The 25,750-nt window shown below is 40.9% G+C and overlaps 2 protein-coding genes across 9 annotated transcripts in view; both read left to right on the top strand.

Moving 5' to 3' along the window:
- The window catches only part of RC3H2 (ring finger and CCCH-type domains 2), a 53,192-nt gene extending 47,318 nt beyond the window's left edge, over positions 1–5,874 (top strand). For 5 of the 7 annotated variants that reach the window (XM_045042528.1, XM_045042529.1, XM_045042527.1 and 2 more), the window contains one exon: positions 569–5,874. In XM_045042528.1, coding sequence (XP_044898463.1) covers positions 569–764 — 196 coding nt within the window. In that variant the 3' untranslated portion in view covers positions 765–5,874. The remainder of the gene's footprint in view (positions 1–568) is intronic. The other 2 variants (XM_045042530.1, XM_011288454.3) reach the window with 1 other exon arrangement.
- Positions 5,875–15,319: 9,445 nt separating this feature from the next.
- PDCL (phosducin like) lies at positions 15,320–24,950 on the top strand. Of its 2 annotated transcripts, none has more exons than XM_011288455.4 (4): positions 15,320–15,570; positions 16,974–17,150; positions 20,076–20,257; positions 22,660–24,950. In XM_011288455.4, the coding sequence occupies exons 2-4, from the start codon at positions 16,979–16,981 to the stop codon at positions 23,209–23,211; spliced, it is 906 nt and encodes a 301-aa protein (XP_011286757.1). In that variant the 5' UTR covers positions 15,320–15,570; positions 16,974–16,978; the 3' UTR covers positions 23,212–24,950. The 2 variants fall into 2 exon arrangements, with proteins under 2 accessions (XP_011286757.1, XP_006939506.1); XM_006939444.5 differs by having other exon boundaries at positions 15,323–15,528.
- The last annotated feature ends 800 nt before the right edge of the window (positions 24,951–25,750 follow it).

Below are 25,750 nucleotides of genomic sequence, written 5' to 3'. Positions count from 1 at the left end.
CTTAATGGTTTGTTGGCCTTAAATTAGCTAGTATTTTAATTTTTTTTAATGTTTATTTATTTTTGAGAGAGAGAGAGAGAGAGAGACCAAGCATGAGCAGGGGAGGGGCAGAGAGAGAGGAGACACAGAATCTGAAGCAGGCTCCAGGCTCTGAGCTGTCAACACAGAGCCTGATGTGGGGCTCGAACTTACGGACTGTGAGATCATGACCTGAGCTGAAGTCTGTTAACCAACTGAGCCACCCAGGTGCCCCTTAATGTTTTTTTTAAGTTTACTCATTTATTTTTTGAGAGAGAGAGCATGAGCAGAGGAGGGGCAGAGAGAGAATATCCCAAGTAGGCCCAGTGCTGAGCCACCCAGGTGCCCATCTAGTATTTTAATTTTTTAAATAAGATTTTTGGAAAAAGGGACTTTTTTAGTGACTGCTGATATTTTTTAGTGATAAATACATGCCTTTACTAGGGGCTTTTGAAGTTTGTTACAACTAATATTAAGCATGTATAGTTATTCTTTAAAGGGTTATTCACTTAAAGCTAATTTGTTTTCAATGTCCTTTATTTTCTCTCAGGGAGGAGCAAAAAACAATTCTGCCGGTAACTTCTTGCTTTAGCCAGCCACTCCCAGTGTCCATTAGCAATGCAAGTTGCCTCCCCATCACCACATCTGTCAGTGTTGGCAACCTCATTCTGAAAACTCACGTTATGTCTGAAGATAAAAACGACTTTTTAAAACCTGTTGCAAATGGGAAGATGGTTAACAGCTGAAAGGAGGTTCATCTTTCAAATTTGTGACCATACCATGGAAGCATTTACACTAGCTTTTTATATATATAATATATATTATATAATGTATATTTTTTTTAAAAAAAGATATTACCGGGGGCATCCATTTCCTGTGGACTCTTTGATACTTCAAGCCCTCTTGCATTAGCATTATGAAAAAAAAAGAAAATTTACTTTACTAGGGTAACACGTTCACTTTCCAGAGGTGATTGGAATTTGGACATTTAACTTAAGCTTCAAGCAGCTTTTTATGAGTTTGTAGCAATCCGGTGCAGTAACTGAGCCATTTCCTATTTTAAATGGCTTCTATAGAAAATTAACAACTCAGTTATTAAACTAGCAGGATCCTACAATGATACATCTAGTGAAAGTAGACTTAATTAACTTATTTATTTCTATTTTATGTTTTGCTGAGAGAAATTTCCATCTCATTCCAGCTGCTTTATTTATCTTTTTCATGGGACTTTGCATGGATTTTTTTTCTTTTTTCTTTCTTCCCTTCTTTTTTTTTCTTTTTTTTTTCTTTTTTTACTTTGAAGAGTGGAGTTAGATGTTCTTACCATAGAATTTTACAGGGTTATATACTAGCTTTCTTTACTGCATTATATGTAGGAGTGTGGTGCAGTGCTTTTATCTGTAGCATTGAAATTTTTTTTAATTTTCCATTTTTCAAGACTAGTTTCTGCTTTGTTAATATTTATACACAGGCTACTTGTTGAAGTAAGTAATTAAATATATAACCAAGTGCCTAAGTCTTTCAGCTGATGTACTAGATATTAAATTCTCCTAAGTTATGCAGAATCGTTTTTACAATTTTGATAAATTATGCACTAATGTAATGGCAGTTTTTTAAAACGCAGATTTAAGCCTGTACATTATTGAATCTGATGACTTGGCAAAAGAATCAGGTGCTTTCAGCTTTCTTGAGAAAACCCTGTATGTAGCGTTTGCACTGACTAACAAGATGGTATTGCTGGGTTTTTTTTATTTAAACTGATTAATTTGGATGTTCATTGCAATATCTTGGTTAAGTATTGTTTATTGTTACTTCACGTTGCGTTTAATTTTCCTTGTTTTCTGACCGTTAGGTTGATAAGACTATGAACCATGTAATAATAGAACATTGGCTAACCTTTATTCGTACTTAAAAACATGAGTAATTTCTGCCCTGCTAAATGTGACTGAAAGTGTTTGGACCTGGCATCTGGAAGCATGCAGTATGTTCAACCAGCCATGCCCCAGATTTGGGGGAGGTATTTTTGAAACCTAAACTTCAGTCAACATTTGGAAACAAAAACTGGGCATTCCTTTCTGGTGATCTCACCTGTAGTTTGTCTTTGTTTTTCCCCAGTTTCTTTAAGATTAGTTTGACTTTTATTATTTTTTTTAATTAACTTCTGTGAAGTTGTTTACTCTGAAAATTGTACTGGAATATTTTAAGCCAAGCTGATCTTTCACCAGGTGTACTGTATGTAAGGGCTTTTCCTGCTAGCAAGATGCTTAAACAGGATCATGTTATTGGTCGTCTGAGCTATTTAGTTGTTTTACAAAACCACAGCATTGTATCAGATAAGATTTTGATAAAAAGTTTTGTGCACATTTCCAGGGGCGGGAGGGTTGACATTTCCCTGAAATTTCTTGATCAGAATGAGTAAATACTGGTGTTTGATACCTGTCTTAATGAACATGCTCATAAGGTGACTGATAAGTTGTAAATATACCTGAGAAACAAAGGGGTAGTTTTGATATTCTGGTGTCAGTATGGAAGATCTTACACATTTATTTAATATTCAAATGTATGAGGATGTTTGTTTGTAGCATAACAGCACAGTAGCCTTGACTTCGTTTCCTTTGGTTAGTACTGTACCCTTTTGCCATGGCCAGTGCTCCCTATCCCTACAAAGACATTTTATTTATTTCACTCTGTAACCTGAAATGAATAGGAACAAGAGTTTTAAACCATGTTACATTAACTTATTTCTGACATTATAAATTAGCCTAGGATATTACAGGAACATGATTGTTATATAATTTATATCAGAACCCTTCTATAAATATGCGCTTATTACATTTAAAATGCTTCCAATGTACTTTATTTGCTGTTTGTATTTCCAAAAAGGATATGCAAACCAGTATGTCTATTTCATGGATATTTAAATAGTGAGATCTTCCATGTTGAAGGTAATGTATTTTTTTTTAAGATTTTAAAATTGCTATTTTGTTACAAAATAGAGACCTATTAACAGTTTGAGAGCTCCTTATGTGCCCTCAGGGAAAGAACCCTCTGTGCAACAGAACTACGCAAAACATCTTCAGCACGTTCTGAGGGTGAATATATACTACATAAATTGATCTTGTGTATTTAACCTTATCTTTTTAATTTTAAAATTGAAATTTTGAAACTTGGTTGTGCTCTGCTGGAGGGGTTTGGGATAAACTGCTTAGGTGTTTGCCTACTTGTCCAGTGAAATTACATTTGCATCAGTGTATGTATATACCTGCCAACCTTATTGGTATGTCTCAGAACATTTATATTAAAATAATGCTTGTCTTGCAGCAGGTGATCCCATAAAACAGTAACTCCCTGTTCTTAAAAACTTACTCTTGTTCTCACTAACAACATAGGAATTGTTTCTTTGTTGGGATTATTCTGTATTGCATCCTTTATATAGTGGCCATCTTCTGTTTCTCATGGTGGGTTTAATGTGAGGGAAAGATGTTGGTTCTCTGCCACTTTAGAAGAAAGAGCAGTCTTTCTGATCCTTCTTCAAAAAGTTACTCCCTGATGTCAAGAGGAAAAAAATTATAAATCAGACCTAGGATGTGACTTTTTAAAATTGGGTGCCTTCCCTGTCATTTGACCCTTTTTTCCAACATGCGATGTACCTGCGTTTGAAATCAGTATATAAGGCGATAGGAGAGGAAATGTGTGATGTTGGTAATTTAACTATGTGTGGTGCCTAGGTTCAATTAGGAAAAAATAGTCTGAGGTCTGGAAAGTGGGAAAATGGTGGGTTGTGTGTTTGGTTTACTTCTTACATTTTTGTTTTTCCATTTCTGAGTCCCATTCTGAAGTCCATGTGCCTCATTCAGATTCTGTGAATCTAAATTCAGTAGTTCTCTTTTGTAGTATCGTTTCATTTTATAAATTCTGAGAAGATTATGTATGTATTTCGTCTAGTTGGTGCCTGACCAGAGCAGATTCCCTTGCCTGTCCTGCCATGACTTCCTTTCAGTACCATCTGATAAGCAAGTGTCATGCATGAAGGTCGTGCATACAATTTTCAAGAGAAGGTAGTACTTCGTTGGGTCGATGGCACTGATTTTTTCCTAGTAGTTACTTACTCTCACAAGAGAATTATAAAAGAAACCTCGCCTCCTGTACGAGAACTGAAATTTTCCATTTGTATGGATCTAGTCCCGTTCACTCAAATTTCAAGTTGATTCCAAGTATATAAAGCACATCCCAATTTTATATGCTGCCTTGAGAAAATAAGAAGATGCACAGCTATTTCTAGGAATTTAAAATGGGATCATTTAAACATTTGAAAACGTTTTAAAAACCATCTAGCTTGCTCTTGCATTTTAGATGTTAAAGCCTGTGTTGTCTTGTTAGCAGGGGTGCAATTGTAATGATTAGATTCAGATTCAGCATGTGATTTCAACTTTGAATCTGAATGTTTCTTCCCTAGCTTCTTTGTGTCATTTCCTGAGCAGACTGTCACCAGTGTTGGTAACTAGGCTTAAAGGGAAAAGTTGCATTGCAACTATGTGTTAGTTTCCTGGAAGAACTTTTCTTGTGTTTTAGTGAGTGAAGAGTGTTGATGGGATCACTTACTGTAACTCCTTCATGAGAACCCCTTCTGCAAGCAGAAGCAGAACACAAATGAACGTGCTCAAGGAGTATCCCATTTTCTGGATAAATTGAATACATTTGCTAGTTGTTCCTTTTTACTAGCAGTTTCTTTGTATCCCTTTGCTGGCAAGGGGGAATACAAGGAGTCAAGGCCACTGATCAGAACACCCCACATTTGAGTGGAGTCTTATTTCTACTCCAAGAGCAGTTATTCCCCCAAATCCAAAATTGGCAATTTTTCTTTTTTTAAATAAAATTTTAAAAATATCCTCAAACCAGTGGAACATAGACACTGGCTGCACTTAGTACTGCCAACAGCCAAGGTCATTTGCATATATTCCATCAATCTGTCGAGAATTAGGCCTCACTTTATAACCCAAGGCATGGAAGTGCATGCATTCTCTTAGCTGGGCAAACAATTATACTGTAGTTGTGATACAACACATGTGGCTTTTATTTGTACTGCACATATCCACTGTACAGCCACTTGGGAGTATCGTGGTTAGCTTGCAGCAACTGCTGTCTGCATTTATACTGTTTATTGCATATTCTTTTCCCTGGAAGTGAAAGAGAAATGTTTTTCTTGTTGCATTGATTACATTTTATAAATTTGCTTAGCTGGAAAGTTTGGGAAAAGAGGCCTGTTTGTCAATTGTACAACCGATTGTGAAGCTCTAGTGTGAATATTTTTACGTCTGTATTAGACATTTTCTTTGCAAATCTATTGTTCGATTGAAATGTAAATGAAATTAAAGATGGTGTACACCCATCATGTAAAAAGCAGGCACCATCTCTAAGATGGATTTAATGCTCATTTTTAAGGCATATACTCAGCTTCTATTTAAAACTATAATTTAAAATAATTCTGTACAATGAAATGGGGAATATATATGGGAATAAATTCTATTCCATTTATTTCAATTTGAATTTCCAAATTGTAATGTTTCCCTTTGTGCTATAGGAATAGGATTAAATGGGGGAAGGCTAGGATTTCTAAAGGCCTGTATATGGGGGGAGGGCAGAGATGGAACAATGAGGGTTGTGATGATAGTGAATAGCAAAGAGTGAATTCTGTGTGTTTTTGCTGTAGCACTGAAGTGAAGAGATATTAGCTTTGGCTGTTCACAGAATAGAGCATCATGATTTTCAGTGTTTGAGAGAAAATTGATGGAAAAAGTTTGCAGTACTTGACATGTATTTGCATGCACAAAATAAAATTATTTGTCCACCTTAAAAGTTGTTTTAGTGTCAATATTAAGTTCATGGTGCATTTTAGTTATATTGATATCCTTGGTATACATTTTGGCTTAATTAAGCTACCAGGATACTCCTTGAGATTTAAATAATCACCTGCCTCAGAGAGCCTGGCTGGCTTAGTTGGTAGAGTATGCGACTCTTGATTTTGGGGTTGTGAGTTTGAGCCCCACGTTGAGGGGTAGATTGTACTTAAAAATGTATTTTTTAATGTTTTTAATTTTTTTTTTTTTTTTTTGAGAGAGAGAGAGAGAGTGGCGTGAGTAGGGGAGGGGCAGGGAGAGAGGAAGACACAGAATCCAAAGCAGGCTCCTGTGCTGACAACTCAGAGCCTGACACAGGCCTCGAAACCACAAACCACGAGATCATGACCTGAGCCGAAGTTGGATGCTTAACCGACTGAGCCACCCAGGTGCACTCCTAAAAATCTTTTAAAATAAATAAATAATTGCCTGCCTCACGCATACGTTCCTGGGAAGGATCTGAAGAATGAATAGACCAGGAAGGTTGAAATATTTTGTAACCCAGTCACTTCAGTCATTAAAATAAAGTACTTTCTGTATGGGAAATGAGGGCATAGATAATACTAGCAGTTCACAGTCTAGGTGAGGAAGGAAATAGGACAAATACATAAATATAATAAGCCCTAGTCCGTGCTGGTCATTAAGTTCAATAAAACATGAACCCTTCCTCTGGAAGCTCACAGTGTAGAAAATGGGGAAGACAGATCTGAATAACCAGCTCAGTGAGCTATGTTCTAATGTAGGGTGTATGGAAACTCCAAAAGGTAAATTATGGGGCAGATGGTAGTGGTGGTAAGCCAGAGGAAATGGTTCTTTGAGAAATGATCCCAGGCTAGATCTTGTAGGCTGAATAACAGGTCACCAGGCAGAGACGGGAATAAACACCCAAGCACCTACCCTACCTTCACGACAACCCACTCTGTACCTGAACAGTCCTTCTCTGTAGATATTATCCCTATTTTCTATCTGAGATGTTAAGTAACTTGCCCAAGACTCACAGCTAGAAAGTAGTGGAGTCAGACTCAAGTCTGTTCTACCTCCCAAAGGCAGTGAGTGAGGGTGACGATTGGAACCTGTTTTAGCTGTAAGTGTTACAATGCAAGGAGTTTTTAAGGAATAGTTTACGTAACTCTTAGAGCACTTAATATGTTCCAGACACAGTTCTAAGTGCTACAGGTATATTAAAATCTAGGACCATTATTGTCACCATTTTACAGGTGAGAAAACTAAGGGAGAGAATTTGCCTGAATTCACATGACTAGATGAGGTAGGTAGGGATCTCTATGAAGGACACAATACCATAATAAAAAGACTATTAGGGAGTCTTGGAAGTTAGATGATCTGAACAATTTGGGGTTTTCGAAAGATCACTTTGGTAGCAGTGTGAGGTGAGGCTGGAGAAAGACCAGCAGAGAAGCCAGGTCAGCAATCTGGGTAAGAAGTGTTTAGAGGTGGCCAAGCAGGGATGGAGGGAGAGAGGGGTGAATCTGGAAAGCAGGAGACAGCCATTGACGATTTGTTGTAGAGAGAAGATATTAGACATCTACACACTATAGTGGATTAGATTTGGCGTAGAGTCCCAGATCTTGTTGCTGAGAACAGACCCTTATTTGTGAGACATGTAATCTTGTATAAGCTCTGGAGTGACAGTTTAGATCAGGAAGAAGAGGAAGAAACATGGATAGTTGATCCAAGCAAAAGAGGAAACTTAAGGAAATGAAATTCCAGGAAGATTTTATTTCTTTTAAGATACAATTGAAAATTCCACAGTGCAGTGGTTCCAAACTTACCTACACATTGCAATCACCTAGGGATCTTTTAAAAATCCCAAAGCCCAGAACACACACAAGACCGATTAAATCACAGTCTCTGGGTTGGGACCAAGGCATTAGTACTTTTAAAGCTCCCCGAATGCTTCCAATGTGCAGAGAAGTTTGGGCACCACTGCTATAATGAATGAAAATAGATTTGGGACCTATCTTAGCCAAGGTATTAAATAACATCCATTGTCAGATGTTCAGGCCCATATGGTTCTCGGAGACATTCAACAAATATTTTTTTATGAGAATCTACTATGTACCAGGCATTAAGGATACAGGAGTGAACTAGTCCCTAACTTCGTGAAACTTATAGTTGGAGAGATAGACAAGAAGTAAAAGGTGAATTTAGATAATGAGGAGTAAAACCAGAATGAATATAATGTAACCCACTGATGAGATTTTGTAAGGTGGGAGTGGTAATTCTCAGCACCGTGGACAGTTTTAGATAGGTCAGTCTTCCAGACATCCCTGTCTGGATCCCTAAGAAACTTCTCAGACTTAACATGTCACAGACTGAGTTTCTGGTATTCCCCCCACTCCCCAAACTACACCTCCAGTCTTCCCCATTTCAGATACTTCCCCCTCAATCACTATCCGTCCCTCTTAGTCCAGTAGCAAATCCTGTCCGCTCTACCTTCAAAATGTATTCAGAATTTGACCACTTCTCACCACCCAGGTCTGAGCCACTACTATCTTTCACCTGAATTAGCCTGAATAGCTTCCTGTTCTCCCTGCTTCTGCCCTCACCTTCCTTCAGCAGCTAGAATGATCCCTTTAAACTGTTAAGTGTGATTATTTCACTCTTGTGCTCAAAACCCTTCAAATGCATCATCATCAGATTGAAAGCCCAAGCCTTTTCTCTGGTTCTTTGCTCCTATGCTTACTATGCTCCAACCTCACTGCCCACCAAACCAGGCATGCTTCCATCATAGGGCCTTTATGCTTGCTAATCTCTAAGGATTAAGTCTTCTGCCCCCACCCTCACCAGATGTCTTCATGACTAGATACTCCCTTTCTTAAGGTCTTTACTAAAAAGTGAAACTTCATGAAAACTGGATGGAGAGTTGGGGTGGGAGTGGGGTGCCTATCTAAAATAGATATTGTAACCCAAGAGACTGGATGAGTTCAACTGTTTTTCTTTTTTTTAAACTTTGTATTCTGAAATAGTTAACAGAGTCACAGGAAGTTGGAAAAATAATAGAGGACCCGTGTACCCTTCACACCGTTTCCTAACTGCTGGCATCTTTCATAACTATAGTATAGTATCAAAACCAGGAAGTTGACATTTGTAACAATCTACATACCTTATTCAGATATCACCAGCTTCACATGTACTCATTTGCACATGTGCATGCACGTGTGTGTGTGTGTGTGTGTGTAGCTGTATTCAGTTTTATCACATGTAGATTTGTGGAATCACCACTACTCCCAAGATAACAACTGGAAAAAAAGAAAAAGGTAACAGTGTTCCGTCACCTCATTGATCCCTCCTGCTACCCCTTTACATCCACATCCATTCCCTTCCCTTATCCTCATTCGTTCCTAACCCCTGGCAACCACTGATCTGTTCTCTATCTCTATAATTTTGTCATTTTGAGCATGTTACATAAATGAAATTATATAGGATGTAACCTTTTGAGATTGGCTTGTTTTCACTCAGCCTAATTCCCTTGAGATCCATCCAAATTGTCACATGTATTAGTAATTTGTTCCTTCTAATTGCTGAGTAGTAAATGTACCACGGTTTGTTTAAACGTTCACCCACTGAAGAGCAGTTGGGTTGTTTCAAATTTTTTACTATTACAAATAAAGCTGCTATGAACATTTGTATACATATTTTTGTGTGCACATAAGATTTTTGTTTCTCAAGTATTTTATGAGTAAATAAATTCATATGCCTGGCCTACCTCTGAAAGAAATGGATAAACTGGACTTATACAGTCTTGAAAATGGACAAATTCCCTTCAACGTACTATTTACCAAAACAGATACAAGATCAAAAGAAAAATTGGCATAACTCTTGTATTACTTACCTATTGTCACATAACAAATTACCCAAAAACCTAGTGGCTTAGTACAACAACATCAATAATTTCATAGTTTCTGTGGGTCAGGAATCTGCATGTAACCTTCAATGGGTCCTGTGCTTCAGGTCTCACAGGTGGTGGCTGGTGCCTTAGTCATCTCTCCCTGCTCACCTGGGGAAGCATCTGCTTCCAAACCCACTCCCTGGATTGTTCGCAGGATTCAGTTCCTCCCGAACTGTTGGAATGAGGGCCTCGGTTTTTTTATTTGTTGAAGGCTGCCCTCAGTTCCTTGCCATGTGAAACTCTCACAATCAGTATGGTGGTTAGGCTCATCTAAGCAGCAACCAAGAGGAGCCGGAGACTGGGGGCAGGGGATGGGAGGAGGCTGTAAGTCAGGTGTTGGGTGGCAGGGTGGGGGGGATGGGTAGAGGGAGGAGTAGAGGGGTGGCTATAAAGAAGTCACAATCTTTTGTAACCTGATCTTGAAAGCAAGCAAGATCCCATCTCTTTTGTCATTATTACTTAGAAGCAAGTCACCTGGTCCAGACCACTGTCAGGGACTGATACACCTCTCCGCCCACCCCTGTTATTCATGCTCTGAGTAATCCCCTTTCCCTGAGTGTGGACTAGACCTAGTGACCTCTTTGTCTCCAGTCGGGAGACACAAACCATACAGGGGAAGTTTCACACAAAGAATTATTAAGATCTAATAAATGACCATAAGATAAAAGGAAATGCCATATGGTACCCTGTGGCTTAGAGAAATTCCATATGGCTCCCTTCCCTACTTGGAAAGAGCCCTCCCCTTACCAAGACTGTAGTTCAGACTTCGGTGCAGAAATTGAAGTTCAGCCCGCTGGACAGCAGGGATGTTTGCTGGTCTGCCCAGGCTGGAACTGGTTGCTAGCCAGCAGAAAGCAAGTCTCCGGACTGCAAGTGAGCTACACAGGAATCTGTGGAGGTCGTTGGCATCACCGCAGACAGGAAGCCTTTGAGTGACCATGCAGGCAGGTCTTCAGGGCACCAATTTTCATGTTGACAAGGCCATGGGAAGACTATTGCTAGACCCACTGAGGTAGGTGTGTATATATATGTGTGTATACACACACACACACACACACACACACACACACACACACACACCATATCCATTTGGGTTTATGTCAGGAACGTAAAGTTTGTTTAGCATATGAAAATCAACTTGTGTAATCTACCATATTAACAGAATAAAGGTTATATCTGTTATTATAAGATCTCAAAATTTAATGAAGCTCCATTTTGATTGGCTTATAGAGATTTAAAAGTATATGAAATAAGAGAAACTCAAATATTTCTAAAAAAAAAAAAAAACTTGTGCTCCTTACATCTTAAGCGTGTGAGCTATTTAAAGAAAAATAGTTACTAAAGCTATGAAAGCAAAGAGTTTTTCTGATTTTTCTCAGATGCCTTAATCAAAACTTTAAAAAGAAATTTAGGTGTGCCTGAGTGGCTCAGTCGGTTAAGCGTCTGACTCTTGGTTTCGGCTCAGGTTCATGATCTCATGGGTTCGTGAGTTTGAGCGCCACAATGGGCTCTGTGCTGTCATCATGGGGCCTGCTTGGGATTATCTCTCCCTCCTTCTCTGCTCCTTTCCTATTCACTTTCTCTCAAAATAAATAAATATTTAAAAAAAGAAAGAAATTTGCTCCTTAAAGTCAACCCAACATCTAAAGAAAATTTCAGTTAACAAAATTAAAGCCTGCATTAAAGATAACACTTTTAAAACTGTAGAGACATGTATCTAAATATTATATCGAGGCGCCTGGGTGGCTCAGTCGGTTGGGCGTCTGACTTCAGCTCAGGTCATGATCTCACGGTTTGTGGGTTTGAGCCCCGCGTCGGGCTCTGTGCTGTCAGCTCAGAGCCTGGAGCCTGCTTTCGGATTCTGTGTCTCCTCTCTCTGCTCGCTCTGCTCTGCTCTCCCCACACATGCTCTGTCTCCCTCTGTCTCTCAAAAATAAATAAATGTAAAAAATTAAAAATAAATAAAAATAAATATTATATAAATAATTATTATTGATTGTATATTTATTAATACCCAAATTTAATTTCAAAATAAGAAAGATGCTCAATTGCCACAAATTGGCCACACACACCCCAAAAAAGAAGGAAGGAAGGAAAAGAGGGAGGGAGGGAGAGAAAAGGTGGGGGATGGGGGAGAGAAAAAAAGAGGAAATGAAAGAAAGAAAGGAAGGAAAGGAAAAGACTCGTTATTGCAAATAATCCTTATACTGTTTAATGTCACCCTGAACCATCTCTAGACCTTTAATACTTCTATAAGAAAAAAATCCAGTGATAGGGACAATTTTGTTCTAAACTTACAAAAATATTGGTGGGAAACTCAGTGGAAGACCAAATCCTGTTTTACCTCCATCGTAATCTGGAAAAACTGTAAGGGTAGAGCAAGCCTTGAAGCCCATGCCTCAAGGCATTTAAACACTTTTATATGAATTTTATTCAGTTACTTCAAATTTTCAAATATGTTTCACAAAGGTTTATAAATATTTTGATTAGATCAAGATTTTCCCTTGATAAAAGGCAAATGCACCTGGGTGGCTCAGTAGGTTGAGCATCTGACTCTTGATTTCTGCTCAGGTCACGATCTCAGGGTCATGGGATCACGCCCTTGGCAGGGGCTCTGGGCTGAGTGTGGAGCCTGCTTAAGATTCTCTCTCTCTCCCTCTACCCTCCTCCCCCGCTTGCATGCTCTCTCTCTTTCTTAAAAAAAAAATGCAAGTGCTTTAACAGTCATAAAACAGCTATGGATTTAGGTTTTCCTACTAAAATACTTTCAGTATGATCTACTGATAAATAAAATCTTACAAGTAAAATCCTTTAAGAACTATAAATTACACATGGTACTCCCATTAAACAGAAATGCCATAATACACACCACCCCCAAATTCTGCTAAGTTCAGCAGTCCTGTTGAGTATTGTTAGACAACTAACTAATATATACAATCATATTCTTGACAGATGCAAACAATATTCCCAGTGAGGACACCACTAGATACATCCCTCCATCGTATACAACCAGGAGAGTGAATATATTAAAAGAGACATCAATGAAAATCAGTCTTAAAACTCTACCAGAAAGGGGGTTCCTGGGTGGCTCAGTTGATTGAGCATCTGACTTCAGCTCAGGTCATGATCTCGAGTTCATGGGTTCGAGCCCCACATCAGGCTCTGTGCTGACAGCTCAGAACCTGGAACCTGCTTTGGATGCTGTGTCTCCCTCTCCTCTGCCCCTCCCCTGCTCACACTCTGTTTCTGTCTCTCAAAAAAATAAAATGTTAAGAAAAAATTTAAGAGAAAAAAATGCACCAGAAGGGACAACTTCAGGGAGTATTAACTACAAAAAAATTATTCTTAAACTCTAGAACATACACATATAAACATATCTAAAAAGTCTTCCACTCCTGACTTGCCTCTGTCTCTCAAAGATAACTATTTTATTTCTTATGTATTCTTCAGTGCTTTTCTTTATGCATATATAAGCAAATAACATTATTTGTCCATATTTTTTTTAATGTTTATTTATTTTTGAGAGAGAGATAGAGCATGATCAGGCAGAGAGAGGGAGACACAGAACCCAAAGCAGGCTCCAGGCTCCAAGCTGTAGGCACAGAGCCCAACGCAGGGCCTGAACCCCTAAATTGTGAGATCATGACCTGAGCTGATATTGGACACTCAACTGACTGAGCCACCCTATTTGTCCAGGTGCCCCTATTTGTCCATATTTTTTTATGCAAAGACAAGAAACTAATACATAATGTTCTCCACCTTCCTTTTTTTTTTTTTTTTTTTTTTCAACGAAATACTATGTTCATGCAAGTATATCTATAGGAAGAACTTCCAGGAGTGGAGTCACTGGACTAAAGGTATATATTTTTTAATATTGACAGATATTTCTCATCTATAAGAGTTGTATCAATTTACACCTCACCAGCGATGCATTCCCCAGTCATGCTGTTGTCAAAGTTTCCGATATTTAACTATCTGAACGGTGGAAAATGGTATCTGAGAGGATTTTTTTTGGAAGAGAACCAGGAAAGCATATTAGCACACTGTAGAAAGGAAGTTTGAATATGCAGGGAGTCAGAGAGGAGGTAATTGCAGGAACAGAGTCCTTTACTAGGCTGGAGGAGCAGGATTCACTGCAGGAGTGATTCATGGAATGGGTGCTCTGTCACGAATGGGTGCCCATGGAATGGGAGATGCAAGGGTTGTGGGTATATTCTCACAGTGGCCTCAAGTGCAAGTCCCTTTTGATTGCTTCTGTTTTTCAGGCAAAATAAGAATCAAGGTCGTAAACTGAGCCAGGAGAGAGGAGAGAGTGGTGCATATTTTGGGAAAGAGATGTGAATTTCTTCTCTTAATGAGTGGGAGGGTAACCTGCCCAGGGAAACAAGGATCTTTGAAGCACTGAGGATTACAGCCTTCAATTTAAAGTGAATTTTGAAGGACAAAGGACAGTCCATGGATAAAGAAGATCCCTGCTTCAGGGAGATGTCAAGAAAATTAAAAGCAAAGCATCCATCTAGCATTCATTTAACAGATGTTTACAGGTAATGGGCCATGCAGAGGCTCTGTTGCTGGGTGCTGGCTTGTCACTTAAAGCAAATCACAAGCATCCTCCAGTTGGTTAATTGTTCACACCGATCTGATTAAGGTAAGATTATTCACTCTGCAAACAAAAATACAAAAATAAATAAATAAATAAATACATACATACATACATACATACATACATACCATAGGATGTCCATGGGATGATTTTTCCTAAATTTGGGGAGGGGAGTTCTCAGTCTTGATAGTCTAAACAAACAGCTTCTCGGAAAAATGGGCCTGTATAATAAACTTGCAGACAATTTCAGGTGGTTGTAGAACCGCAAGTTGAGAATCTCTCTGTCAAATTAAGAGCCCTATTTTAGAGTGTATTGTTTTAGGATGTTTTGAAGGATTCAATTTGCACAAAGCTTTCTACTTTATGGTTGTGTACTGGACACCTTAATAAGGACTCAGAAATTGAAATCATTTTAGGTTTTAAAAAAAGTTGCAAAAGTAGCATAGAGTTCTCCTATATTCTTCACCAAGAATCCTCAAAGATTAACATCTTAACCATAGTACAATTATTAAAACTGTTGATACACTACTATCGTTAATAGACCTTATTCCGTTAGTTGTCCCGTTCGTGTCCTTTTTTCTGTTCTAGAATCCAGTTCAGGAATTCACATAGCTTTGTCAAGGACCGGGCTTTTTTTTAATTTTGGGGCAAATTAACGTCTGAGCCTGTCATAAGAGTCGCGATGTTATTAAGAACCAATGAAAAACACATGTAAAATGATTTCAGAAACTTCAAAGATAACTAAACAAACTTTTCTTACTACTCAGAATTGGGTATATGCAGTGTAGCTTTTCATTTAAAGTAAAACAAAGCAAATTGAAATGTATTATTGTCGTCGAGGTGTTTTGTCCCAAAGGAGGACCCGTAGCCTTTCCTTCAACCACCAGAGGAGGCTTTTCCTAATTGGGCAGCGTGTCTGCCCGACCGCAGGAAGGCCGCCTCATTGGTCCGCGCAGTCGGGACTCCGGCGGCTTTTCTCTTAGTGCTCAAGGCGCCGACCCACTTCTCTTCGTTCACCCGAGCGCTCCCTTCCTTCGAAGTCCCTGAAGCTGCCAGCCCGAAGGCGTCCAGACTGACCTAGGCCGGGTGACTGCACCGAGGTCAGTCGGGAAGAAGCGGCGGGCATGGAATACGTGTGGGAGGTGATGGAATGCCGGTGCTCGGTGATGTCTGTGATCCCCCTCGACCCTCAGGCCTCTGCAACTTCTCTGCCTGCCTCCTCCTCTGGCCCCACCTCCACCAGGCTCCCCCAAAGGTTCCGCGCGCCCCTCCACCGCCCTTCCGCTGGCTCCGCCCCCCCCGCCCCTCCACGAGCCCGCCTCCTCCGAGAGCCCTTCCGCTTTTTCCAGCTCAGCCCCACTCCGCCCAGGCCCCGCCTTCCTCGCGCCCTTCTCTGGCCCCGCCTCCTCCGGGAACCTCTCCACTGGCCCGCCCTGGCTCCATCCTCCTCAGAGGCCCCGCCCTCACCTAGCACACCGCTACCTGGTCTCTCTGCTGGTCTTGCACCGCCTGAGTCGCCAGCCTCTTTAAGTTTGGTTCTGTTTCCCCGAAACCTCCACCCCTCCCCGTACCTGCACGTTTGTCTCAGTAAACCCTGCCTCCTGTGCACCTTCTCTGTCCTTCTACTGCGGTCTCTCATTCCCGTCCGATCCAAGCTGTGTCCTTAAGTGCTTAGTGAATTGTGCGGAGGCCTTGTGCTAGGCCTTGGAGGTCCCTGCTTTCAAGGCCCCCTGACGGGTGGGAGAGCCACTTTGTAACGGAGTTTAACAGTCCGGGTGATAAGTCTTTAATGAAGGGATCCTAGTATTTCCATACTTAGAGGACTAGAGTTGTCACCCTCCCTGCTGGAAAGGCAAGCTGGCCTGTGAGGGGCTAAGCTGCACCTCTCTCTCCAAATGCCCCTGGCTTCTTCTGATGCAGGCTCTTGGTTCTAACCATTGTCCTTTAAACTCTTGGGAATTAGTAAAATCTTATCACGGGCCCTTCTTTTAACCAGAGTTGGTAGGGCTTTCAGAGCCCATCCATCCACTGGGGATGTTGAGGGCAAGAGACAGATCAGTGATTGGCTTAGACAGTGACTCAGCATCATGCTCTTGATGCTGCTGTTTGGAGGTTTTCCTGAGGATTCTTACCCAACTTTCAATGACCCAGCAGTCTTAGTTGGTAGAAAAACCTAAAAGTATGTGTAGATAAAACCTCCAATCAGTAAGCAGATTTCTCCTAGCTAACACAGTACAGGATATGGTTTACAGAAGACAGTGACTCACACCTTCAGTCTCTTGGAGTCAGGCATCCTAGGGTTTGATCCCAGCTCCACCGTTTGCTGTGAAGTTTGGCAAAGAAGCTTCCCTTATCCAGGCTTTAGTTTTACCTTCTACAAAAAGAGCACAATTATGGTATGGATTTGTTGAGGTCCTGCTTATGAAAAAAGTCAATGTTAGGGTCCTGTAAATAGCAGGATCTCAGCATAAGTGAGCCCCTAGTCATCCGATTCATGTCTGTCTGGGTCACGTCAGCAAAGAGCCTGATACGTTGACTCTCTCAGGAGCCATGACAACCCTGGATGATAAGCTGCTGGGGGAGAAGCTCCAGTACTATTACAGCAGCAGTGAGGATGAGGACAGCGACCACGAGGACAAGGACAGAGGCAGTGGCGCCCTGGCCGGCAGTTCGATGCCTGCAGATGCAGAGTTGGCAGGGGAAGGCATCTCAGTCAACACAGGTACTGGAAATCCCTGAGCTCAGGGAACAGGTTTAAAAAAATGTCCATTAAATATGTATCAGTCAGAAGTCTCCTGATCATTGCTGTCTAATTCCAGTCCCACTTCCAGAGATAACCTTTTGTCGGCATTTCCCTGGGTGTGCTCTGGCCATCTCGGTGCACAGTGCAGACTTCTGTGCACAGCATGCACAGACCGATCACACACAGTAAACACAGACCTGCTTTTGAATCCGGCTTCTCAAATTAATAGTTGTTTGATGTCACTTAAGTCATAGGTATGCATATATTGGTATAAATGTATACCAATATATACCAATTCTAATATAAATTCCTAGAAATGGCATATTTATACTTTTACATTTTAATATTTCCAAATCGCTGTCAGTGGAAGTGGCACTGGTTTATCTATAACCAGCAATGTGTTTTTTCCCCAGACACTTGCCCTCCTACTGTGTCACCAGAATTTGTGATCTTCGCCATCCTCAATGGATGACAAATGGTAACTCACTGAAGTTTTATGTCCTACCTTTTCAAGAGGGACACTGAACCTCTTTTATAACTTAAAACAATTTTTTTTTAAATGTTAATTCATTTATAAGAGAGGGCGGGGCAGAGAGAGACACACACACACAGAATCCAAAGCAGGCTCCAGACTCTGAGCTGTCAGCACAGAGCCTGACGCAGGGCTTGAACTTACAAACTGTGAGATCATGACCTGAGCTGAAGTCGGAGGCTTAACCTACTGAGCCACCCAGGCGCCCCATCTTTTATAATTTTAAGAGCGAGTTTCCTGTCCTTTGCTCATTCTTAAAATTTGGTGATTGGTCTTTTTCTTTTTTTTTTTTTTTAAATTTTTTTTTTTTTTCAACGTTTATTTATTTTTGGGACAGAGAGAGACAGAGCATGAACGGGGGAGGGGCAGAGAGAGAGGGAGACACAGAATCGGAAACAGGCTCCAGGCTCTGAGCCATCAGCCCAGAGCCCCACGCGGGGCTCGAACTCACAGACCGCGAGATCGTGACCTGGCTGAAGTCGGACGCTTAACCGACTGCGCCACCCAGGCGCCCCTGGTCTTTTTCTTTTTAGGGAGCTTTGTTTTAAGGAAACTAATCCGTGGTATGAGCTGTAAATATTTCTACCAATTTGTGGTTTGTCTTTTGACTTTGTGTTCTTTTCTGGGCAGAAAATTTTTATTTTTATGTACCTGAAGGCATTATTTTATAGTTTCTTAATTTAGTTTCTTACCGAAAAGGTCTTTTTTCACTCCAGGATTATAAAAAGTTCTTCCATGCCTTTTTAAAATACTTTTATGATTTTTTTTTACACTTAAATATTGATTAATCTGGAATTCATTTTGGTGCAAGGTATGTGGCAGGGCTTCACGTTAGTATTTTTCATATTTTACCCACTATTTCAACACCATTTATTGAATTAGCTGTCTTTTCTCCATTGCTTTGAAATGTCAGTCTTATCATGTATTGAATTTCTGTTTATATTTTTATCTTTAGCTATACTTTGTAGTTTCTTTCATTGATTTGTTTTTTACTGTGCTACATCACACTGTTTTTAATTACTCTGTTACATGTTTAGTACATGGTGGGGCTGGTTGACCTTCAGTACTCTTCTGTGCCATCATTTTCCCACAATTTTTTTTTTTTAAGTAGGCTCTACCCTCAACATGGGATAGAGTTCCTAAGACTGGGTACTGCGTGCTATACTGACTGAACCAGCTAGGCACCCCTCAACTTTTGCTTTCTTATTTTTCCAAAGCAAATTTAGGAATGTGCACACATGGGAATACATTAAATATATAAATTAATTTAGGGGTTGTTGGCACCCTTGTGATGTTGGGTCTTCCTAGTCAGGAATATGGTATTGCTTTTCCATTTCCAGGCCTTAGTGTTTCTTGGTAGCATTTTAAAGTTTTTCTCGCATAGATTTTTTTATTTTTTTCTAAAGTAACAAATAGCCTCCAAATCTCAGTGGCTCATGAGAGTGAAGGTGTATTTCTCAAATGTGTTACTTGCTGCTCGTGTGGGTCAGCAGCCCTGCTTTTGCTTCATATGTCCTGTCATTCTAGGGAAGGGTTGAAAGAGCAGCCCCTGACCGGGACATGCCTTTTCATGACCAGGTATAGCGAGCAAGAGAGGGCTGTTGGAAACGTAATGGCTCATAAATCTTTTGCTCAGAATCCATTGGCCAAAGCACATCACGTGGCCAAACCCAACATCAGTGGGCTGGGGATGCATGTACTCATCCCATAAGAGGTCCTACAAGTTACATGGCAAGGGGCAGGGAGGCTTGGGGGTAACTTGAATAACAGAACAACCTGCCACAATCTTGTTATAAAAATCCAGGTAATACAGAATGTATTAAGGTAGAAAGAAAAAAATAGAAGTTCTGTCTCACAAGTCCTCTTGGAGCCTACTAGCTAGAGACAGCTTCTGTTAACGGTTGACTTATTCTTCTTTAGTCCTTTTTCTATGAACATACAAATGTACGTGCACATATACGAATACCTGTAAATATCTGTACATACACAGGCAATTCCTTTTCTAAAAATTGGATGGTCATACCATGATATTGTTCTGCATTTTGCTCTTTATTTTTTTTTTTTTGACCTAATGTATTTGAACATCTTTTATGGCAAGAAAACCTATAGCTACCTCATTCTTTCTACGAGTTGCCTCATTTTCCTTTGAGTAGATAAGTCATAACTTATTTAGTGCACCTCATAATGTCGGGCCTTTAGCTCGGCCCCTTAATTATTGCAAGCCACGCTGCAGTGGACATCACTACGTGGACCATGCTGCCCCGCGTGAGCGTTACCGTGCAGTCGGCGGAGCAAGCGTTAGACCGATGTGAGCTGGTCCGTAATTCTCTGCCTGCTCTTCTTGGTCACCTCCATGTTCACCATCTACCCAGGTCCAAAAGGGGTGATAAATGACTGGCGCCGCTTCAAACAGTTGGAGACTGAGCAAAGGGAGGAGCAGTGCCGGGAAATGGAACGGCTGATCAAGAAGCTGTCAATGACCTGCAGGTCCCATCTGGACGAAGAGGAGGAGCAACGCCAACAGAAGGAGCTCCAGGAGAAGATCAGTGGGAAGGTAATTAGCAGACCCCCGGGCCTCTCTGAGAAACGCTCCTGGCTGTTGCAACTGGGGTCAGTGATCCAAGAGGTGCAGGTGTTTGATTTGGCCTCCACAGAGCTGTGTAGTGTCAGGGGAAGTAGAGTCATGTCCTAACTCGGACACACTGGGGTTTGAACCTCAGCTCTGCTACTGGAGACGGTGGGGGTGTGTCTTCTGTTCTGAATCTGGTTTGTCAGGGGTCCGGTGAGGTCAGTCCCTCTACCTCACAGTGCTCTCTGGGTACAAAGGCCCCCGCATTGCCTGGCCCATTCAAAGTGCTTTATGGAAGTCTTACCTTGGGCCAGAGATAACCCTCTGAAGTTGGTGGTTTTATCCCTGTTTTACAGATGATGAAACCGATGCTTTGAGAGGAGAGGGGACTTGGCTCAGGGCATCTAACTAGTAAATGCTCATAAGCACTGGGATTCTCACCCAGGTTTTTTTTTTCCTCTTTCCATGGTGCTGCTCTGTTTCACCTGAAGCCTATTCATGAGAATTTACTCTTAACAAGGCAACACAGTAGAAGCAAATGGACACTCTGGAAGATACTTGGAAATAGGCCCCTGACCCTCTGTTACTTGCCCTGTATCAAAAGGACCTTTTATTTCCCCTTCCACCTGCCCTCTGAACATGGGTGAATGTCAAGGAGTGCCTGAGATCATTTGGCTGTAGCCCAAAGCAGCTCTTGGCTGGGAATGCCAGCCAGGATCAGGGAGCAGATAAGAGGGTTAAATGAGGAGTTATTTGCCTGGAGCAGGAGGAGGATTTCAGGGCATTAGACTTTCTGACCATAATGGCTCAGAGGCACTCTGATGGGCCGAGGTAGATGGGAAAGCTGGGAGCAGGGGGCTGGGAAGAAGGACAGTGCTGTGCTGGCCGTGACGCAGAAATGTCCATCCTGCTCTACTGTGGTCCCCGGCCTCCACCGTCTGATCGGTGCCGGACTGGGCAGAGGTAGGCTTTGTTCCAGGTGTGGGGATGTCTTGCCGCACCAGGCCCAGAGAAGGAAGACAACTTTTGTGTCTCGGGCTGGCAGCAGGGCTGTGTGCCCGCTGCTCACAGTGCTTCCTTATGCTGAGGTTAGAGCAGATAAAGCAACACATGACCGCATGGGGTGGTTGAGAGCAGCTCTGTCCCTGTCCTCCTGGGTTGTATACCGCAGAGCAGAGCTGGAAACCAGCTCAGTGCCAGAAAAGGGGAAGTCAAGCAAAATATGGCACAGTACGCGTCATTCTATAAAAAATCATTGAGAAGCAGGGGGAACTATTTGTGATGTAATAATGCCAAGTGGCAAGAGCAGGTTATAGCTTAATTGGTACATCCACAACTGCTGTTAAAAAAGCAAAAATGATGTCAACATGTGCCTGGTAATAAAAAGCAAAATACGGTATTAGAGAGTGTGACTGTGTGTTTTTTGTATGTATGTGTGTGTGTGTGGGGAGGGTGCAGAGCAAGAATTACGAGTGTTCTTAAATTTTTAAAATTCCTTAGTATCGTGTTGTCTTTTCAACAAAAATGAAACAGTAGATAAAATAATCTATTGTCGAGACTGACCAAAAGAAACAAGTTCATGAAGTGATATTAATTGATGTCTGTTTGGAGGGAGAGACATTATAATACAGTAGCTGAAAGACTATATATATATATATATATATATATATATATATATATATATGTATTAATTTATTTATTTGTTTTTGAGAGAGAGAGAGAGAGAGAGAGAGAGAGAGAGAGAGAGAGAGAGAGAGAGAATCCTAAGCAGGCTCCATGCTGTCAGCACAGAGCCCCATGTGGAGCTCCAGCCCATGAACTGTGAGATCGTGACCTGAGCCAAAACCAAAAGTCAGACACTTAACCAACTGAGCCACCCAGGAGCCCCAAAAGACTAGATTTTTTAAAAATCCAGTTTGAATTCTGGGCTTGTACCTACGTGAACTGGTGCAGATAATCTCAAGTCTTTGAATCTCAATTGTAAGATGGGGGCAATTGAAATCCCCTCCCAGTGGGGTTATCGTAAGAATTCTGTGAGCTTTAATGCATACAGAGCACTTAGCATGGTACTGAGCTCACGTAACATAAGCATGTGGTACCTGTTAACTATTTTTTTTGAAGTTTATTTATTTATTTTGAGAGGGAGAAAGAGAGCACGTGTGCAAGTCAAGGAGGGAGAGAGAGGGAGGGAGAGAGAATCCCAAGCAGGCTCCGCACTGTCCCCACAGAGGCCGTTGGGGGGCTCGAACTCACAAACCATGAGACCGCGACCTGAGTCGAGGTCAGTTGCTCAACCACCTGAACCACCCACGTGTCCCGGTACATGTTAACTATTATCACAGAGTTCAGTTTGTGTTTCTTCTGCTCACCTGCTGGTCGTCCTGCAGATGACTCTGAAGGAGTTTGCCATGATGAATGAGGACCGAGATGACGAGGAGTTTCTACAGCAGTACCGGAAGCAGAGGATGGAAGAGATGCGGCAGCAGCTTCACAAGGGGCCCCAGTTCAAGCAGGTGTTTGAGATCCCCAGTGGAGAAGGGTTTTTAGAGATGATCGATAAAGAACAGAAAAGCACCCTCATCATGGTCCATATTTATGAGGACGGCATTCCGGGGACCGAAGCCATGAACGGCTGCATGATTTGCCTTGCTGCCGAGTACCCAGCTGTCAAATTCTGCCGGGTGAAGAGCTCAGTTATTGGGGCCAGCAGTCGCTTCACCAGGAATGCCCTTCCGGCCCTGCTGATCTACAAGGGGGGTGAGTTGATTGGCAATTTTGTTCGTGTCACTGACCAGCTGGGGGAAGATTTCTTTGCTGTGGACCTCGAAGCTTTTCTACAGGAATTTGGATTGCTCCCAGAAAAAGAAGTCTTGGTGCTCACGTCTGTGTGTAACTCTGCCACCTGTCACAGCGAGGACAGTGATTTGGAAATAGATTGAACTGATAGTCTAGCTGCATAGATTTCTCCTTGTTTGGGCTGGAAGACACATGTCTGTGGATTTGTTTTTGTTCCTTCCTGTGTTGTGTGGCTTTCCAGCTGTTCTTTGTAGTCCCTTTTATTATATGTAAAGTCAAGAAATTCTTAGATTAAACTGGAATGCTAAATCACCTTGTGGCTAGCAGTACAAAGTGACTTCAAACTGTATAAACAGGAAACCAGGCTTTTGAACTGTTTACTTAAGATTCTCTAGCATGACATCTCTGTTATTGTTTCTAGTCAATATTTACATAACATCCTAAAGACAGTGTCCTGGAAATTGTCTTCAGATGATCTCAGAGGTCTCTGCCAGGCCTGGGAATATAATTCTATAGTTAGTGTGTTATTTGCAACATAAATAGTGTGTCCCCTTCATCAGTGATTATAAATTGTATTTACTTGTAATCAGATGTTCTCTACCGGGGTCTTGTTTAAAGGTTCCAGACAATGATGTTTGCCCCATCAAGAGGGGTGACCTTTGCTGTGGGAGCCAGTGTCCTGCTGAAACGTTACTAAGTCTTAAATAGGAGGAAGGATTGAGGCTGACTGTGCTCCTGATGCTGGAAGGCCAGCTTGATTTAAAAACATCAGAGCTGGGTTGGAGCTGGGAAGCCTTTTGAAATTGGAGGATCTTTGGATAAGATCCTCTTGCTAATTTCTTTGTCTCTCTCTCTCTCTCTCTCTCTCTCTCTCTTATTTAACAATGTGACTTTTTTGTTTAATGTAGCTTTAAAAAAAATTTTTTTTTGCATATTTGAAAAGTAATATTCAACAGAGGAAAATTTGCCGCAATACAAAGTGAAAATAAGAAAGTTAGAATAATGTCCCATCCAACCATCTAGGGTAAAACACTATTAATATTTTGGCATATTTCCTTCCAACGTATTTTCTTTGTATACATAGACATTTTGCTTGTTTGTTTTTAAACAAAACAATGGGATCATTCTGAACATACTGTTTTATAGTATGGTCAGCTAATATGTATCAAAATTTTTTTCATGTTATTACTAGTCTACCACATTTTAAAAATGGCTCTTGATATTCCATTGCGTAGATGTGCTGTGATTTACTTCGTGGTTGTCTCTTGAAAAACAGCAAAGACTTTTTACTACAGAAGTAGTAGGTGTCCATTGTAGAAAATGTGATAAAAATTAAGCTAAAAAGAGCTTTTACGAGTCCTATAATTCCGCCAACCAAAAATGATTCCCGTTATCATTTTCACAGGAATCTTTCTAGGCTTTTTTTTTTTCTATTTGTATTTGTATTTATAATAATGATTGTCATTTGAATGTTTTCCTCCTCTTTTTTTTTTTTTTTTTGCTTAAAACGGTGTACATTCTAAGGTCAGGGAAAATGTAATCTGGAATGAAAAGATTAGCTTTAGAATTCAGTTTTGCTTTTCCTGGTTATTCAGGAATTGACTAACTAGAAGGGTCTCACAAATATCTGTTGTAGTTAATCAGTAAGAAGAAAGTGCATGGTTTTTCTGATTTAAAAAACTCATTGTAGACAGTGTACAAGAAGCAGAGATAACTGTTGTCAATGTTCTTGTTTATTTCCTTCAGTCCTTTTTCACTATTTTTAGTAACATTGAGAGCTTATTGGATTTAGTTCCGTGTTCTATTTTATTAATATGATGCCGTAAATAATTTGACATGTTATAAAAATTCTAAATAAATACTTTTTAATGCCTTCATAATATTCCATCATTTGTATATGCCATGATTTATTTAGCCAGTTCCTTAATATGGGGTATTTAGATTCCCAGTTTTTCACTAAAATACTCAGCATTTTTGCATTTTGAGCCATATTTTGGATAGTTCTCTTAGTATAGATTTCTGGAAGAGGAATTCTTGGATGAAGGGACAGGAGCATTTGTAAAATAGTTTTTAGAAACTATCTCTCGTTCCAATCAGAAATGAAAATATGCACTCACAGAACCTTAACTTTGCCTTTCAAGAACAGAGATTCCAAAATAAAATGGACATGGAATGGGAAAATCCTTGAGTATTAATCTCTTACTCAGATGTAGTGTAAGCAGCATGGGCTTGGGAGTCCAGAAAGATTTGGGTTCAAATCCTGTCAGCTCGTGGTGCGGTACCCAGCCTTCTTGAAGCTCTGTTTCCTCACCTCTGCAGTGTCAATACTTACCTCACCTGTTCTGTGAAGTGGTTCCCGGCATGTGGTCCCAGAGCTGGGCATCAGCTTCACTGGGAAACCTGTGTGAGATGCAGACTTTTCCTGCCCTCCAGGTGATTCTGAGGCTTGTTCAAGCGTGGGAATCACTTATGTATGGATCAAGGTGAGTGACAGCAGCTATCACCAAACGGCTTACTTATTTGGGTAAGGGAGAGAAGGAGTTGAAAGCGGACGCTCAGATCTCTTCCTCTTTATGTGATTCTCCTTTTTAGTCATGGAATTGAGGAAAGGAAAGAGAAACTGCTACTTGTCTATCCTAAACTATGTCCGCGTGGTATTCCAGATTTCATTTTTCCTCCAGA

This window comes from Felis catus, chromosome D4 (assembly GCF_018350175.1).
Source record: "Felis catus isolate Fca126 chromosome D4, F.catus_Fca126_mat1.0, whole genome shotgun sequence".
NCBI classification, from domain to species: domain Eukaryota; kingdom Metazoa; phylum Chordata; class Mammalia; order Carnivora; family Felidae; genus Felis; species Felis catus.
This window is presented reverse-complemented; position numbering and strand designations above follow the sequence as displayed.

What these genes read in the sequence shown, in the direction of transcription:
- PDCL (XM_011288455.4), top strand. Translation starts at nt 16,979, where the DNA reads ATGACAACCCTGGATGATAAGCTGCTGGGGGAGAAGCTCCAGTACTAT. An exon ending in AGGCATCTCAGTCAACACAG is followed by an intron (nt 17,151 to 20,075) that starts GTACTGGAAATC and finishes CCATCTACCCAG; the next exon opens with GTCCAAAAGGGGTGATAAAT. An exon ending in AGGAGAAGATCAGTGGGAAG is followed by an intron (nt 20,258 to 22,659) that starts GTAATTAGCAGA and finishes GTCGTCCTGCAG; the next exon opens with ATGACTCTGAAGGAGTTTGC.